At 39.5% G+C, this 19,236-nt stretch overlaps 1 protein-coding gene across 4 annotated transcripts in view; it reads left to right on the top strand.

Moving 5' to 3' along the window:
- The window catches only part of astn1 (astrotactin 1), a 176,855-nt gene that overhangs the window by 60,500 nt on the left and 97,119 nt on the right, over positions 1-19,236 (top strand). For all 4 annotated transcript variants that reach the window (XM_048255773.1, XM_048255757.1, XM_048255766.1 and 1 more), the window contains 4 exons: positions 2,012-2,096; positions 3,697-3,771; positions 9,914-10,051; positions 14,766-14,916. In XM_048255773.1, the coding sequence (XP_048111730.1) occupies positions 2,012-2,096; positions 3,697-3,771; positions 9,914-10,051; positions 14,766-14,916 (449 nt within the window). The remainder of the gene's footprint in view (positions 1-2,011; positions 2,097-3,696; positions 3,772-9,913; positions 10,052-14,765; positions 14,917-19,236) is intronic.

The following is a 19,236-nucleotide window of genomic DNA, read 5'->3' as shown; positions in this document are numbered from 1 at the left end:
TGTTAAGTTTGAGTGGGTGGCCTGGAAATGTGATGTGAAATGCCAACATAGCTGTGAGGCGAAATGCAAACAAGAATTAAGCTAGGACAGTGTAAAAAACATCAAAGTTCATTCACACCAAATCAAATCGCGATGTCTGTCAGAAAAATCAAAATGAGATATTTTTTTCCCAAATCATACATACATACATAGCAATTCACAATGAGTAAGTTGGCATTGAAACAACGCTCTCTCCATAACATGACAGTAACATGTTTTTAAGTCGGGCCACTTCTGATTGTTTAGTGTGTCTCATACAGGAAGAGCTCAGCACTTCTGATTGGTGAGTGTGACTGTATCTCACACAAGGAGGAGGACATGATTTAAAAAAACATAAATAAAATGAAAAAAAAAAAAAAAACATAGATGTGATACAATGTACCACTGGGTCAGATTTGTAAGTGTCACGTTTAATTGCAATCTTTGCAATTTGCTAATTGCATTAATTAAAATTGCAATTTCAATTAAAAATGTATTAATCTTTCAGTCCTACTCAAAATTCACCATTAAAAAAATGATTATGCAAATCAGAGGACACATACTTTAGCTATCTTTGTTTGCAAAGTACACAGTGAGACCTACAGTAATGTGATCCAATTGCTGAATATAGTCTTGCCTTTCCTATCTGGCTGACATTTTTTGTTAATTTAGGATGTACAGTAGCCATCCACTCTGACTAGGGACAAAAGAAGATGTCCTGCCTTTCTCTTTCAGTTAGTTACACTTTCTCTGGCGCTCAAAAAATAGATTAATTCAGTATTTTTCCAAAAATTAAATTGAAGGATTATAGTATTAGATAGATGTGAGATCAGAATATTTAATGTACTGTGATGAATACATGGGTGTAAGATTGCATGTGGTGTGCTGTAATGGTATAATAACATTCATCTATGCCTACACGAGGTTCATGTTACATGTTACAGAATGGCATTGCAAAGATGATGTGCACACATGCTGCACCCCCACCCTGTGCCCTCCACATTGTATGGCACCCCACTGGCACAACCTACTCCATCCCCTGCCCCTTATCTGCCCCCCCACACACACACACCTCACTCTTCTTTCCGGGCAGCATCCCCATCAGTCTTGCTGCAGACAAATGGCAGGTGATGGCAACTGCTGCGCACCCTGACAGCGGGCATCAGTGGATGGGAGAGTGACTGGCCTGCGCCATGATGGCTGAAATAAGCGTCGGTGATTAGAGGGCTGATGGAGGGGATGTGTGACACGCCGGCACCTGTGACGCTCCGCTCCTCTCCTCCTCGACTTGATTCTCTCAGCTCGCCTCAGCCTAGTTGAACAACAGGACATGGCAGCATAGAAACAGAGAGGGGTCAAGGGTCATTAGCTGAGACCCACGCGCACACATCATTTCAATCACTCTACCACCGCCAGATTGTGCTTTAAGCACAGCGAGTTCAGCGAGTTCCTTTCACGAGGCCTCGCTTGCATTTGGTATTAAAATGTTTTAGGGCGATTTGCTTGCATCTGCAATTAAACCTCTAAGGGTGCGCCTCATTCACAGCCATATGCTCCAAAAAGGAGTGAACATTAACATGGCATTTCCACATACCGCTCAACATCTGCCTGACTTGTTCTACAGTTACAGCTCACAAGTACGCCTAAGGTGGTTTTCAGCTACTCTTGATAGCAAAATGGACGGTAATGTTTTTTTTTTTTACCTAACATAACAGCTCAGACATTTTCTTTTGAATACCTCACGCCTGGAGCCCTGAAATTGCTTCTGTAAGTTGAATAGCCACTTGGTCTGTCGAAGACATGGCCATCATCACCATTAGGGAGAGGCTACAGAGTCCTGAAGTGGTCTGTGTGATAGCAGCCAGCCCAACTAATATGCTCGACTGGATCGCACCCTAAGGCCAAACATAGCAATTAAGACTCATTACATTTCTTTGTGGAGCAATTCAATGATAATGTGATAATTGATATGCCTTGTTGCTGTTTTCCCTAGGTGACTGTCTCTGTTTCGATGGCTACATGCGAGACCCTGTGCACAAGCATCTCTGTATTCGTAACGAGTGGGGTCCAAACCAGGGGTAAGGATTGACACTTTTCTCTGAGACACACATGACTGCACTAGTGTAATATTAGTTACTAGATATTTTTCTTTTCCTTAAGCTTTTCACCAGAACTAAATCAGTTCACCACACTTTCATAAAATTTGGCCAAACTTTCTTGCTGCTGAAGACTTCTAAACTTTGAGAGGAGGAAGCAGATGGTTTACCTGTTTGACAGTAAATGCTGAGATGTTTTGCATAGTCAGGAACCATGAGGAGTATAAAGGTCCTGGTGGTCACATTTTAGCACATCCCCTAACAGATGGCATCTTGTTAAGGAGGTGAAATCGTAAAAGCAAATCAGTGCATACATGGGCACCTCTTATTACCAATTAGTTTAACAAATGTTGTATGAACGAGCCGCCGTATGGCTGGAAACCCAATGTTCTGTTTCGTTAAGTGACTTTGGAGAGTATTTAAGTCGAAACTTATATAACTCTCGCCAACCTTCTCACGCTTCTCATAGCCTCCCATCCAGCTTAGTTTTATATGGCTTCTGATGCTAATGGGGTGTCATGCTGTCGAAAAGAGTGTGTAATATGGACCTGTTTTAGATGGATGTGTCACTCAGAAATGTTTTGATTACGATGCAGAGGTGAGGAAAAGCCTTGGCAATTTAATTGGGTGGGAGATTGAGGTGATGATGGCTGGTGCGATGGATCTGATAATTAGAGCATAGATCGAAACAATCAGGAGCCTCACCTCTGGGAAGCAGAAGGGCTGGTGATGGAAGGTGCATGCGAACGGCCTTTAATTGGGTCGGACTCCTAGGGGAGAAAAAGTCACAAGAAAGTCCAGTGCCTGTGCCATTGGAAGCCAGGATGTGACAGCACCCTCTGTGGATTTTCAATTTTTTCATTTCATGGTTTTTGAACATCTAACTCTATTTTGGTCTATTAATATATTTATTAGATAAAGTGAATCCTCTCAGCGATCAGCACTTCTCTTTGTCATGTTGTTGTGGAGAGATGTGACACCTCCACGCAGATGGGCGAATGCTGATCTCCACCCTCCCACCTTATGACTGCCAGTGTCTGTAGGCATGCGTCAGCCCATGTCACAAGTGTGTTGAAAGGTGTCTCTTTTCCCCTCACACAGTAAGGCTGTTACTAAAGCGTAACAAATATCAACATAAATATATAAATATACGTATGTAGGTAAATATATAAACTAAACAGTAAATATATTTTTGTGCGCACCACTCTTGTATCCAGTGTAGCCAATTCCATTGTTGCAGCATAAGCTTCACAGATGGATTGCTTCAGTTGCGTGCCTGGTGTAGCTTGGTTATTAGCACCACATCCCAGACACTGATTTAGAGCTCTCTACATGCTGTCCTTTCCTACCGGGTGTCCTTGTTCTGCATAACTGTTTCCAGTAGCACACAAGACGTGGTTGCTGTCAGGTTTTTAATTGACATGGTGATGAGACTGTGGCTGGAGAGGCGGCTGGTTCCATTAAAATTTGAACTGAAATGGCATGATTGTACTTCAACATGATTTTAGCTAGTGCTTCTCCTGGTTCTACTTTCTACTGAGGTGTCTGTGTCTGTATCGTTTGTGCCTTGTGTCATCTGCAGTCCCTGGCCCTACACCATTTTCCAGCGCGGGTTTGATCTGGTGATGGGAGAGCAGCCATCCGATCGCATCTTCAGGTGAGACAGAAAGCTGAGAAGGCATTTCATCTTGTTCTTGGATCAGGCTTTGGTGGTGGCTATGAAACTCATCCCAGAGGTCACAGCTTTGGGGGAAACTAAGCATGAAATGATACCACACATTTTCGCTTGATAGTGCACCGCAATGATCTAGTTTCTCATATTTTTCTTCTCTCCTCCTGTTTTTTTGTGGTTTGAAAGTCACTGCTTGTTTTACCGGTCACCTGTTAGATATTGAGCATAGAAAAGATGCATTATTTTTTTCATCTCTCATGTTGGGTTCTGGACAGGCTTACTGTACTGTAGGTCTTACATAAAAGTATTTTCTTTCATCTTAAATTCACCCCTCTTAATGAATAAAATATTTGCACCTAGTTACATTAGTTGTTTTCAAAAGGACTGGGTATTCTTGTATAAATAATATAAATAATAAGTTGTGTTATGTCGCAAAATCTCAGACTTAATTGTACTTCAATTGCACTTAGTTTTTAAGGAAGCTATCAAAATTGATCAAAATCAAACAAAGTACACCATTGATGATTGATGTAATTTCAATACATTTTGACTGGAACCAAAGGTGTAATCAGGTTGTGAAGGAGTGGTTTCTATTTACTGGAAACTTAAGACTAATGACTAGTGACATTTTTTTTTCTGAGAGGAACATTGTTTCTAATGTCTATGTCAAAACAGTTTTTCCCCCCTGTAGTATTATCTGTAGGGGGCCTTGTCTGAAGGCTTTCTTCCATAATCCATTTACATACCTCAGGTAAATACCTGATGAAGTCACTCTTCTTCCTAGAACTCTGTTGAAACATTTTTCTCCTGCAGGTATCTAAATTGAAATGGGACAAGTGGCATGCTATTCAGCCATGTGTTGCCATGGGCAGGCTAACTACCTTGAAAGCTGCGCAGATGGTTGTGTGTTGCACCTCTAAGTCAGAAAATATGTTTTTAAGTATAATTTAAAAAATGTTGTCCCTTTTGGTCTCTGAGTAGACAATAGCATTTGAGCACTTTACTATATTTAAACATTTAAAAAAATAATTGGAGGATTAAGTATTAAGCACATGGCTCAACTTAGGTCTTAAAAATGAAAACACATGGTTACAGTGGTTTATTGAGAGAAAGATAATGCTACACATGTCTGAAATAACCTTAAGTACCATTGTACAGGATTTGGGCAAAGCTAAGGCTCATCAGATAGCTGGAATGTGGCAACAATGAATATAGAACTAATGACGGGGATTTTTTCCCATAGAAATCACCCATTTACTTCATCTAACTATGAAGAGTTGAGTTTTGGCTTTAACATCCATGTTCGTTTAAGGGATTACATGTAATAGATTTAACGTTATAACATGAGTAAGTACATTAATGTAATGTAAGTGAGTATATAATAAGCAGAGCAATGAATTTCAAAGAATTTGGGTCTCAGAACATAGTGCATGTTGATACAGTGATGAGGTCTGCACCTGTAACCACTCCACACCACTTTTCATCATGGCCACTTAACCACCTCTGCATGCAGTATTTTCCTTTACCTGAGTGATGTGTCATTACGGTAAATATCCCTTATGCACATGGATAATAACCTAATGTCTACCTTGATAGATTCCTTTTATTCGGCAAGGAAGGGGTATATTTCTTCCATTCAATAGAATGGGGGTAGAGCTACTCTGGAAATGCTGTGCAGATGGATGGACCTCTGTTCATGATCACCTTTATGATTATTAAAGATGTTTCTTTGAAACATAACTCTGTATAATATGGAATGTAGAATACTTTTTTCTCCTTTTTCCTCACTGTCCATACAAACTCCAAAGATTGCCATTGTTTTAGTACTGTATAAACACACTGTCACATTGAAGTATTGGTATAATGTTTCTGGACGAGCTGGTGAACGATGTAAACCCAGTTGAAATTGAAAGTAGGCACTGGATGCTGCAAAATTAAAACCTAAATAGAGAAATAATATAACTTTAATAGACTTGCCCTGCTGTAATCACTTGCAGGAATCCATCACTTGGGAGCTTTGGTTCATATAACAGTAGAGGAGGAGACAGGGAAGGTAATTGGAGGGACATAATTAAGCCTTTCCTTTTATAGCAGTTTAATCATCTCATTTCTAAAGTGACTCTTAATGCACTGCGCTCCATGCCATCCTGTGCCCTTTTGTTATGCTAAGTTTGCAGATATTAAATGCAAATCGAACAATTTGGAGGCAAAATATGCCAGGTCCTTTAAAAAGTTCCATTAACCATTCAATCACGCTACCATTAATAGCCCAACCAGGCATGTATATTAAAGGTGTCAACATGACTACATTGTTGACCTAAATAATTCTGTATAATTGATTAGTAACATATGGGAACTCCTTAGTTTGTGGATTGCTCAGTCGTGTTGTGCCCATAGACAGTCAGAGAAATGGATAGAGACACTCCGTGGGACTTTGGTGAAATGGAATTGAGTCAGTTTCCTGTTGGGGACTGTTTGTACTGCGCAACCTCAAGGACAGTTTGGTGATATAGACATGACGCTGAGCAACAGACTAAAACACAGTCATTTGCCTGGCAGCTGCGCCCAGAAAATTGAGAAGCTTTAGTGTGTTTAGAGTTGGAGTTCAGCTTTTGGTTGTTCCGGCCTATAGTGGCAGTCCAACAAAACATCTTTTAATTGTTTATTTTTTTAATGCTTTTGTCTATAGATTTCAAATGGGTTCTTCCCCAGATAGCCTTTGAGCTTCTTATTCAGAATAATTTGCCAGGTTACTTCTCTCCTGTGTGACTGAAAGTTGCATGTTCATGTACGTCATTTTTTAACATTGGTTTAGACAAATGTTTACTAGGGGGCCATAAAGCAAAATGAGAAGTTATGGAGGCAGTCAGACAATGTTGTATTTCTATGGAAATGGTCATATAACTGCTTAAAACACTACAGATGTAAAGTTATTTGATGTCAAAGTTATGCCAAAATTAATGTGGGGTCAGTGGAATGCTAACGCTAAGTGGTCACGTATTAGCCTCAGACCCTTCCATAGGTAGTACACTTTGTGAACGTTCGCCTACCCCGTGGTTGTACCCAATATTTTAAGTCTTCAACAGCATAAATGTTTAGTGCTTCCAGATACCTCTCATTCTCTCAAGCAGAGTTTGCACTCCAAGCTGTTTAGACTAAGAAATACCCTAACACAAGCTGGCTTGTATTGCCAGACTGAGGTGTCCTTTCCTCTTACGGAGACATGTGTTGTTGACCGAGTTTGTAATTGGTTGAAACAGTCCCTTATCAGTTGTCCTTGCACGTGTCACAGCTAAGCCAATCTTTTCACACACAGTTGACATTGAAGAGGTAAATCTCTGACCATCCTTCCAACTGTTTGCATCTAATGAATGACACCTTCACAAGCAATCGTGGCTACTATGTCTAGGGGCAGAGCGCAGAGAGGCTTCTGTTCTGCTTCACAGACCGTCCAAAATGTTCATACGCAAAGGACAACATTATAGTGTTATTTATGGATGGAAGAATACTTGAAGAATGATATGATTGTTATCTCATCTATTGCTAAATCAAACTCTTTTTCCTTTTTTATGGTCTAGGCATATCCTAGAATTCCATTCTACCCCCACAACCCCACCCACATACCCACACATTTTTCCCACTCTCTGAAGATATTGGTCGTAAGTCGGATCACACAAGGGATTTCATGAAAATCGTTTTCCATGAATGCATTTATTTTTCTTTTGGAGCTTATCTTGTAACATACATCCATAAGATTATGGACACCTGACCTTGTGCAGTCCTCAATCGTTCCCTGCTGAGTTTTTTCATTATGCTAGGGAAAGATTTTCATCCTCACCCTTGCATCTCATAATGCTCATACAATGCCATTGCCACCATATTGGTCCTGACATTCATGTTTTTGCATCACTGACTTTTATAAAAAGCATAAAATTACAGACTGAAGCTGCCCATATCAGTTCAATTAAATTGAAAACAGTTATTTATCCCTGACGGGCAATACCAGAGAAATCATGTATAGTAAAGGACATGCAACATGAGATATAAAACAGAACATGACAGACACAGTGTACAGTAGCTGAGATAGTACAACACAATTGTGACAAAAACACAGGACAAATGATCAGATGCACAGCAGTACTAAGCTAGTCTTAAGTTAGAGAGGTGGTGGCTGGGAACAGAGACACTGATTGTTCCAGATGTTTCCTATAAGCTCTGAACACAGATGTTGTGTGCTTGATAGCTGTGAAATAATCGGTCTGTTGTTCATTCATGTTTGGGCTTTAGGATTTTCAGATTATTTCATGAGTGCTCAGATGGATTGTTCTTAACTGTTTATCTACAGCAGAGTGCCACCCGTGTGCTCTAAGTTCCGAAGGGCAGTGTGTGAGTGTGGTCAACATGCATGTACTGTATAATCAAGGAGTGTTTGACCAGGAGTCTAATCGCAGACCAGTTCGTTCTTACTGAATGGAAATGATGTCCTTTCTTGTTAAAAATGAAGAACTCTTTGACATGGGCAACATTAGGCAGTGTTAGCACATACAAAGCAGTCTCTCTGTAAGTGTACTGTCCCTTCTATCTAAGACATCAACACAGATCCAAAAATCCCATAATAGAATACAGATCTTACCCATATGAAGACCTACTGCTGTTTTGAATGATCATGCTCAGCTTAGGCAACCATGTGAATATGCCACACAGCCTTACATACAAAGGTAATGTCAAAGGTTAAAAGTGGACGACAGGAATTTCAATTTAGCATTCATTTATCTTATCCCATCTGGCAATGTTGGTTTACAGTAAATGTTTTGAAACATGTTTATCATCTTAAATAAATACATGAACAAACAAATGAACAAGGAATTAAATCCTCCAGTTTACTCTTGGGATGGACAAGCATAGTAGCCTATGCTGTATTTGTCGGACTAATAGTCAGACAACTATGGCTGCCCATCCAAAGAAATGATGGAAAGCCTGACAGTTGCAAGTAAGCCTACTCTTATGCTGTCAGTCAATATGCACAAGTCTGACAGTCTGTCTGTTTGTGCATGCCAGCATCACCATTTTCTTTTTTCAATATGGTGTTGAAATAATGTGTGCATTCCTGCCACATTATCACCACATACCTTAGATGCACATACAAAACAAACATTTACATTTTACCACAATTTACAACATGACGTAACTGCAAAGGTTATTTTATGTTATTTATAATTCAGGTGCAAAGGGGCATGCAGTTACATACAGATAAAACAATGAAGTCAGCCTTCCACACATCAACATTGCCTTCATATTTTTCATCTAACTTCAATTAGGTAAACATTTGCTACCGGAGGGCCAGCCACTTACATCCTCTTCCCTTTTGGTCTGAGCAGCCCTCTTTGCAAACTGTATATGTAACCATGATGTTGTCAACATAGTCATAGGCCTATACATACAGTATACATGGAATTTGTTTTTTGAACTTTAGACTACTCACAGTAGATGATAGGAGATTCAGAACCATGCATGGGCGTGGTTGTTATGTGCTTAAGAAAGACATCTCCAAAACTCACTTCAACAAAGATATCTCCAAAATGTTCTCCACCTTTTCTGTAAGGCGTGACAGCCAATGTAAAACAAAAAACATTAACAAAAAAAAAGTGTCTAATCCATTTCATTGAAATTCTGTTAGCACAGCCTCAGCAGTGTCCGAGGCTCACAGCAATCTCATTTAAAGAATTAAAACACGAGTATGAAAACACTGCTCCATCTGCTCGAGGCGTTGCAAATCCTATTTGAGTGCCCGGGAAAAAAACGAGACCCGCGACTTATTTTGTGTGTATGATTGTGTGAATGTGCCTGCATGTGTGTGTGTATGTGTGTGTGTGTGTGTGTGTGTGTGTGTGTGTGTGTGTGTGTGTGTGTGTGTGTGTGTGTGTGTGTGTGTGTGTGTGTGTGTGTGTGATCATGCGTGCGTGTGTGTGTGTGTGTGTGTGTGTGTGTGTGTGAGTGTGTGTGTGTGTGTGTGTGTGTGTGTGATCATGTGCGTGCGTGTGTGTGTGTGTGTGTGTGTGTGTGTGTGATCATGTGCGTGTGTGTGTGTGTGTGCATGTCTAAGGCCAGCATGCATTCTGTTTTCCAGGTTCACCTACACACTGGGTGAAGGCATGTGGCTGCCACTGAGCAAAAGCTTTGTGATCCCGCCAGCTGAGCTGGCCATCAACCCCTCAGCCAAGTGCAAGACAGACATGACTGTCATGGAGGACGCTGTGGATGTCAGGTGAGTGCACCCCCCCCCCCACCATCTGTGCCTGAAATCGTCAGAATCCTCAAGAAAACGCTGAGGAAAAAAGCACTGTGTTTGTGCCGTGCTGAGAAAGTCCGCCATTACATATTGGATATATCCGGTGACATTGACAAGTTGGCACAAAGATCCTCTTCCGGCTGTAAATCTCTCGACTGGCCAAGTGGATAACTCGTTTGTAGTTCTGAGGCCACAGAGTCCACAAAGGCCTGTCAGACGGAAGGGCTCTGAGGAAGCATTTATATTTTATCTTCATTACGGTTCTGATACAATTGTTTTAATATGTCAGCTTTAAAAGATGGATCAGTGGATTATGTGGTGTGTGCTAGCGAGCCCTGATGCCTTTGATCTTTTCTTGCTTTTGTTCAACATTACGTGCTGTAGAGCTGATGTCAGATGTTGCAATTGTTATAGCCACCGAAATGACAGGCTGTTTCTTTATACTCTCTACAGCAAACTCACAACATGTCACATTTCACAAATATAGGATTTTTGTGTTATGTAAAGCTGTGCATTATCTAAATAAGACAGACAGTCCAGAGGAACTCCAGATTGCATATTTATTTCATGTGAAAACATTGCAATTTAATGAAAAAACATTTCAGCATCTATCTACATGCCCTGCTGTGATTGTGATTTGTATAGCCTTTGTTTAACGTAGAACTAACGTAGAACTCTGCTTGACTTCCTTTGACCACATGACCTTGAAGATTGATCTCTTAATTGTGCCTCTCTGTCAAATCCTGACCTTCACATTTTACAGGGGAAAAATAAAATTTCCCTCTGGGCATATTTTTGTGCATGATTTATGATTGCTCAGGTTTTCCTTTTGAATGTTTCTCATCTAATCTCTATGTTCCGCAGTCATAGAAAATACTCTTGTGTAAATGATTGACTTAGAAAAACGGAATTCTTTCCTTGTCTCTTCTCGGAATCGTAGCTGGATTATAGTGAGTAAAGGGAAAAAGTAATTGCTGCTGTTGTTAGGCTTGGTACGGCTGGAGTTTAAAATAGAGTCCAGTATGAAATAGCCTTCGTTTAAAATATAGCGTTTAAAATAGAGTCCAGTATGAAATAGCCTTAAAATAGAGTCCAGTATGAAATAGCCTTCTAAATGAATGACCTCTGCCTCAACTGTTCTTGTGTACACTGCACTATTTGGATGTGCACATACATGTATCACCCAAATGTTTTATTCTTTCCATTGGAGCTTATCTTGATATTTTAGGGTTGTGTACCAAGACACATGACAAGTTAAAATAGTTCACTGAAGCATCTTGTCATTTTCAGAATGTGAGAATACATCTGTTGTGCACTTGTTATTGGAGGAAGATCAAAGCACCTTTTTTGTGTCATATACAGGGCTGTTACCTTACAGACAGTATAACAAACGCCAGAATTCACCATTGCTCTTATCAATATGTGTGTGCACTCCTTGTAGGCCAGGCCTGGTGCAGGGTGCTCACTGACATAATTTAATACAGCGGGCCTTTCCCCGGCGTGTGTGTATGAGAAAGTAATGGTGTGTGAGATTGAGGGTTAATGCTGTCAGCCGGGGCATTTCATGGCAACACAGCTGGCAGAGTAATCCTTTAAGTGTGGGCTCCAAACAGCCCAAGATTATTTCCACTCCCCTGGAGCTAGGCCGGTGTAAATCAGGAGAGTCATCCGGGCTCCTCACAAAATGGGTTTTTGCCGTGCGATTGTTGCATTGAGACATCTCAAACAGTCGTGCGCTGCACTTCTGGAGTGCTATTGGTATATTGGGTTTGCCCGTTATTGTATGGACTGAGTTAATTCAAACAGAAATGTATGTCACAGGGGCAGGTCTCACACACATCAGTGCTGTATACTAGTTCATGAAGGGATGAAGGGAACGGCTAAGGGATGGAGGGAGAGGGAGAGAGAGAGAAAGAAAGAAAAAAAGAAAGAGAGAGCTATCAAATTATATAATACTGTACATAGATGGCCAACGGGAATTCCATTTCAAGCTTGAAACATCCTGTTTATGAAGAATCCAGGTCAGTGGCTCCTAACACATGGTATCTCTAACCTTGAGATTAAAAAGACACATAAACTGAGTCACTCCTTCACCGAGAGGCGTTCAATGTATGTTATACATCAAGCCCACATGCACAGTCCCAGTTGGGCATTTCTCAGACCCATTCCTGTAACGTCTCCACTGTGTGTTTAGTCAGCAGTTTAAGCAGGTGGTGGTCTTTAAACCTGAGCGCCAGTCTGCCCTTACTATCTTTAAGATGCACTGGTGTATCTCTAATATGTCTAATGCAGAGACTATTTGGAAATGCACTTTTGGGAGAATAGATTTGTTGGACAGGGCTAAAGCCTTGTTCTAGATTAAATTATGCAGTGACTGGATATTTTGAAATCACCGAGCTCATGGACAAGGCTAGCGCTGGAAATCAGACCATCATTTTTCATGTACTTTCATCAAGCACACACACAGACGCTGAATGAGATGAGACCGACTGGAAGCATGGCCATATGCAAAGTGATGCAGGGAATTCAATTGGTCTTTAACAGACCATTTTCAGTGTCCACATATGCTGGCCATTCACACTGAAATGAGTGATTATGCTCCTGGTGAAAGAGAGAAAAATAATACAGGGCAAATTGCAGGGTTGAAATAAAAAGCGATTAGCAAGGTTACATTTGTCCAAAATGAATGCCATGTCTGCATGCCAATTCAGATTTGTTAGTAGAGGTGACTTTTCCATTGCTTAAGTGCTCTTCTTCATTATGGCTTTAATTTAAGGTTAGGTTTTAATAATCCCCCCATTAGTGGAAAGGAAATTGACTTTCATATGTTGACTTTCATACTGTATGTATGTTCTTCAGGAACAGAGGCTCTGCATTTTGGTATTAATTATGTCTATCTCTTGACAGCTTGTCCCAGTATCAAAAATATATATATATTTTCTTTTTTGTCACAGTGGTGGTTTTGATACAATTAGTCAAATTGTCTCATATCACTGTTCAAACAGATGCCATTATGTCTCATTATTAAGACATTGTACATCTCACAGCCTTGCATTAATTTGCTAAAATGTCTGTCATCATAATAACAGTAGGAGTCCTCAACAAAGCCTAGTCTTATTGAAAAGATGAAGCGCTGACAGTTTTGCCAAAAGATTTTAGAGCGGAGTGAAGACTATTTATTTTTACTTTTTTTATTATTATTGCAATCCAATTTCAAGTAAAACCATACACTGGAGAGACTAGATGCGTGTCTGCATATTAACCTATAGATACACAGTAAATAAATACATCAAGAAAGGAAGAAAACAGTACAGAAAGTGGAAATGAGAACAACAAATAGAGAGGCATCTGCTCATTTATGAGCAAGCAAGGTGTACTCACAGACAAATACAAAATGACACAGCAAAGGGCGAGTTCAAAAGGACACATTACACATTCTGAAGTTCTTCAAAACACTTTGTACTCCATTGTTTATCTGACTAGTTGGATTGACTTTTTTATGTTTAAAGAATAAGAAGACAGGGCCATGACCAATTAAGCATTGAAATTGGTTAGGAAGATAAAATCAGTTTTATACAACACACACACACACACACACACACACACACACACACACACACACACACACACACACACACACACACACACACACAATTTAACACAAAAAAACTATGATAATTATAATGAAGCCTGAAACTTGTTTGTCTTGGCACTCTCCTGCTGCATACTGAAAGAAAGGAAAATCATATTTCCAAAACAACAGAGTAAGGCCATTTATCCTCTCCCTGGGCTAGCTTTGTTGCCATTGTTATTATGAATGTACTCCATTTGTACAGTAACAGCCGTTCTACTTATGCACAGTGATTGAGTGTTTTATAGAAAAAGTATTCCATGGAAAGGTCACTGCTCAGCTTACTATTCGGCACCTGTTTTAATCAGCGGTTCAGTTTAATGACTTCTGATGACGCACCTCATGCGGGGACATGAAAATGACATGTGTTGGCGTTTTCAATTTCTACAGCTCTTCTCCAGGTTGAAGAGATAATTGTGAGATTTTAGCAGGTGTTTATGGAAAATGAGTAAATGCAGCCTTCCTCATCGCTGTGATGAAGAGTGTCTCTGAATCTCTCCTCTCCTCAGACACTGACCGACTCCAGTTACTGTTTGAAGTCTTTGCTGGCATCATCAACATTTTAGGCCTGAGGTGGAATTTGATCTCAGAATTGATATGGTATATATCTGTTGTATCTGAAATTTCAAAATTGCTTTTTTTGCAATTCAGGAATATTCCTTACATCTTACCAAGATCCAAGGAAGTAGCATCCACCAAGTGAAAGCTTTGCACATTTAACCAATATAATGACTTCATTGATAATAGCGGTTAATAATTCATGTAGTGTTTATAGAATGGACATATTAAACTGCAAATAGGATTTATCCTCTGTCTTTTTTTATATATATATCTTCTTTTATGTATGCCATTTGATCTCTCTGTATCATGGTTACTTATTACATGTTGTTGTGTATAATTGTTGTTTAACTAAACATTGGTGGAAATGTACAGTGTACCATGAGTTTGGTTCTGGTCTTTGCTAACCTCTCTCTCTCCCCTGCCAGTATGTGTGGAGACCTCATGAGGACTGCTGTGGGCTGATGATGTTTCTGTATGATTTGTTATTTCTTCTCACAGAGAGGAGCTCATGATTTCCTCGTCCTTCGACAGTCTGGAGGTCCTGCTGGACTCATTCGGTCCCGTGCGTGACTGCTCAAAGGACAACGGTGGGTGTAGCCGGAATTTCCGCTGCATCTCTGACCGCAAGCTGGACTCCACTGGATGTGTGGTGAGCCATCTAGTTGTCTTTTATTCTGTCTCTCTCTCTCCGTCTCTCTGTCTCTCTCTCTATCTCTACATTCTCTACCTTCTCTCCTTTTCTCCAATCCCTAGCTGATCCAAACCCTTATATCTTAGGTGTTTTAATAAAAACTAAAAATATATGTTAGCATCTGTGTGTTTGACTAGGACTGAAAGTTTGATAAGAAACAGGTTTAAGCTACTGTCTGGAGATTTTCACACTTTCCCTGTTTTTATACTTCCGCTTGCACTCCCTGCCTCCCACTACATTTCACTTAATACATTGTTTAACAGCCATGAAACGAATAAGAGGCTCTCATTTTATTCACCATCTGGCTGTGGTAAGCGTTGAGTTCCCCCATTTGAATGCACCATAATAACTGTCTCTTTACTTTCCTAAACATGATTACTTACTTAGCATACAATACTCACTGATCTTTAGCTGTTCTTTTTCTCATCATCACAGTCACATGTGTGATAATTATCCGCAAAGGTAATCACAGATGTGCTTTGATAGACAAATACAAATGATGAACAGTAGCCTGGAATAGAATTGAAATGATGAACAGTCTGCTTGCATCTTGCTCCTTTTCTATAGAGTTTGACTAATTACGTTTTTACAAACTCAGACCTGTGATCATCACAATCACCACCACTGCCACCATCATCATCTAGGAGCTTTAGTCTTTTACTTGGACTCAAGATACATGAAGAAAAAGTAGAAAAATGACTTTGGAAAGTGGATTATTCAGAAAGGCTAAGTAGACTAACATAAGTAGGACTCTTTTTGCATTTGACCAAAGATCATGAATCAGATGTGAACTGTTCAAGTCCTACTCCCAGCTGAGCTGTAGTCTGTGGGAAAGAGATGAAATTAATTCTCCAAACTAAAGGTTCTCAGTTGGGGCATTAACAGGACATTGAGGGCCGCTGAGATAAATTAGATAAATGTCCACATCAGGCTATTAATATTCTCTACTGCCTTCCTTGGGTCACTAGGCAAGCATTTTAGGCTAGAAGGAAAATCCATACCCACAGGTCTGCAATTTGTTTGCTCTTTGTCTAAGCTGTGCCCATGTGTTCGAAATCACTTCCCTTAGACTAACAACTGGTCTCTACAGATTACCATGGTTATGGTTTATACACTCACATACAGCACCCTCCACATTTATTGCTACTCCAGGTAAAGTTGAGTACTGTACCACTGAAATATGTATTTTTTCGGATCACTTTACAGTAAGAGTACATGAATTATCATGAATTCATGCTTGAATTAATTCATGATTCATGCATTACTTCATATCTGATGAACCATTAGGAATTGACATAAGTTCATAGTCTCTAATTCGTGACCTCATGCATGAGCAACACATCAAATAAAACATTAGGTACAGTGAGCACAACATTATGAATAATAATTTATTAAGCATGACCATGATGATTTCTTTTTCTGCCAAAAGTGTGGTCAAAAATAGATCTGAATTGTGATCTACATGGATCAAATTGTGTGGGACAGTGATATAAAATGATGGAAACTGTAATGGAAGGTTGGTAGGAGAGTGTACCACTGCTATGTTAGCGCTTTAGGAAGTGTTACTCTCAATTCCTCTAAATTTCATGAACAATTTTCGAGGTGCTGTTGCTTAATGAGATCAACACTTCTTCTTATTACTGGCTGTTTATGTAACCTTAATTTACTGTCATGGCCCTGGATTACAGGGGCATGTAAGGATGTTTGGTATGAGGTGCAGGGACATTAATCCAGCAAGTCCACACTGCTTAAAATCAAAAGATAAAGAACATTTTATCAGATGCTATCAGATAGCCTATATTAATTAGACTTGTACACTGATGATCTTAATGCATGATCTTAATCCACTCCAATTGTGTTGTCATCTAGTCTCAGAGGTGTAAAATGAGAAGCCCAGAGGTAAACCTTAGTGCAGAATATAGCATGTAAATGAACAGAGCCATGATCGTAGTAGAACAACTCATAGGCTTTGCACTCAGCTTCACACTACCTATGTTTTTGCCTCACAATTTGTCGTAAATAGAGACATGAAGGTTATGTATGACAACAGTGAAATGTGCCCAAACAAGCAAAAGGCAAAAAATTGCTAATTACAAATATTCTAATATATATATATTATTATTATATATTATACTCACAAAGTGTACTGTAGTTCATAAATGTTAAAGCTAAAACATCTCCTCATATTCAAGTGACAAACATTAGTGCATGTCTCATTGAAGGAATGGAGTTGTGCTGGTTTGACTACCCCTGCTAAAGGAGCTGTGTGTGTAGATTCCTGCATTGTATTGTACAGCGCCACAGGGGGACCTAAGTGGTAATTCAAGACAGACAGACATGCCAAAAATGCCTGTTTATTCACATTCTGTTATGAATAGAGCATTTGTGAATGTTTTAAGCTTAAACATTAAACATAGCAGCTTTGAAATAATCAACATAAAATGATGTAGACTTTTTGAAATAATGAGAAGTGAAATTTTGGCCAAGATTAATTTGAGTGGCATCGTTCATTCTTAATTATTGCCAAAGATAAGCAACTACAGTGATCAAGAGCACACACTAAATATCTCACGTCTTTTGCATCCCAATTAAAAAAGGCAGACATACACAGAGACATGCAGACCAAAGCTGTTATAATTGTATATATTTATTTATGCTAGCTCCAGGGTCTGCTCCTTAATAAGATCTCATCATGTGATCGGTTTGTTTTCTGAGCCAGGGGAATTAGCTTTAGCCATTTCTCAGAAGGGTGCATCTTGTTGTGAAGGTGAAAAAAAAACACTGCATGATTTCCAGCCGGATGAAGGCCTGGGCCCATCATCCTGTTTGTGGTGCTTTCAAGGCTCTATTTTTAGTACTGATTAGTTGGATGAGGCCAGTGCAGTAAGGTAGAAATAAGCACAAACAATGTTTTAACTTGAATGAATACTTAATAACTCAATTATATATGTATGGGTTGCTCTTTATTTAATATCCATGTAACATTTCTTTAATATAAGCTTGGCATCAGCATTTTCATAAAGCAGTAGTCACTGATATATGTAATAAACAACCAGCCTTTGGCAGGTTTTAAGGTTAAGGTGAATCACCGGCCCCTCTTCTCTTTTTCACTTGCTGATGTGAAGACATGGATTATCATGAAACAATATTGCATCTTCTGAATCTAATGAAGAGCGTTGCTCAAAATGTCATGAGCAAAGCCACCATTTTATGTAGATCTTTGCTGTTACACTTTACTTGACAGTGTCGACATAAGAGTGACATGACACTGTCATGAACATGTCATAAACAAGTCATAAACGTTTATGACATAACACTTCTGTTATTAAGTGACATTCGGTTTTTGTCATAGCAAGTTAGGATTAGGATTAGGGTTAGGTTTAGAGTTAGAGTTAGGATTAGGGTTAATATTAGGGTTAGGCTGACAGTATCGACATAAGAGTGACATGACACTGTCATGACACATGAACCCTAACTAACCCTGACCCTAACTTGTTATAACAAAAACCGAATTACACTTAATGACAGAAGCATTATGTCATAAACGTTAATGACTTATTTATGAAACGTTCATGACAGTGTCATGTCATTCTTATGTCAAATTTGTCAAGTAAAGTGTAACCACATAATTTCTAAACATAAATAAAAAATGTGCCATTTACAGTATGTGCCATTTATACTATACAGCCATTTATACCATACAGCACTAACAGAAACTCTACCTGTAGTAGATTGTACCTGTAATAGTAATCATAGCATTTTTGTAGGATTTGAAAGAGTACCACATGAGAAGCAAATAACAGGTGACGGCGTGCCAGTGGAGGCATCACCAGGAGCATAATTGCACTGATTATTTGGTATCAACCCCCCCACCACCACCACCACCACCACACACACACACACACACCCTTGTCTCCATTAGGAAAAATCAGGCTGCTAATTTTTCTGGTTAGCTACAATGCACCCATCTGTTGCTCAGTGTACATCAGTTGGTGTTTAGTAATTACCCCATGACAGGTTATATTAATGATGCTTGTGTCCATCTAATCATAAGTGGCTACTGGCAGGCTCCCAGAGAGGCTAGTTCTTCGCTAATCAATTAGCACCTTGTCCGAGGTATTTGAAGTCTATGCTCACTTTTCTTTTTCTTTTTTCTTTATTTCTGAGCTAGCTGGCATGTCTTGACTCGCCCCCCAATCACCACTGCATGATTCACAATGATTGCACAATGATTATTTTATTAATTAGGTTAAGGATTTTTGGATTGGCACTGGAAGT

This window comes from Alosa alosa, chromosome 1 (genome assembly GCF_017589495.1).
Source record: "Alosa alosa isolate M-15738 ecotype Scorff River chromosome 1, AALO_Geno_1.1, whole genome shotgun sequence".
NCBI lineage: Eukaryota > Metazoa > Chordata > Actinopteri > Clupeiformes > Clupeidae > Alosa > Alosa alosa.
This window is presented reverse-complemented; position numbering and strand designations above follow the sequence as displayed.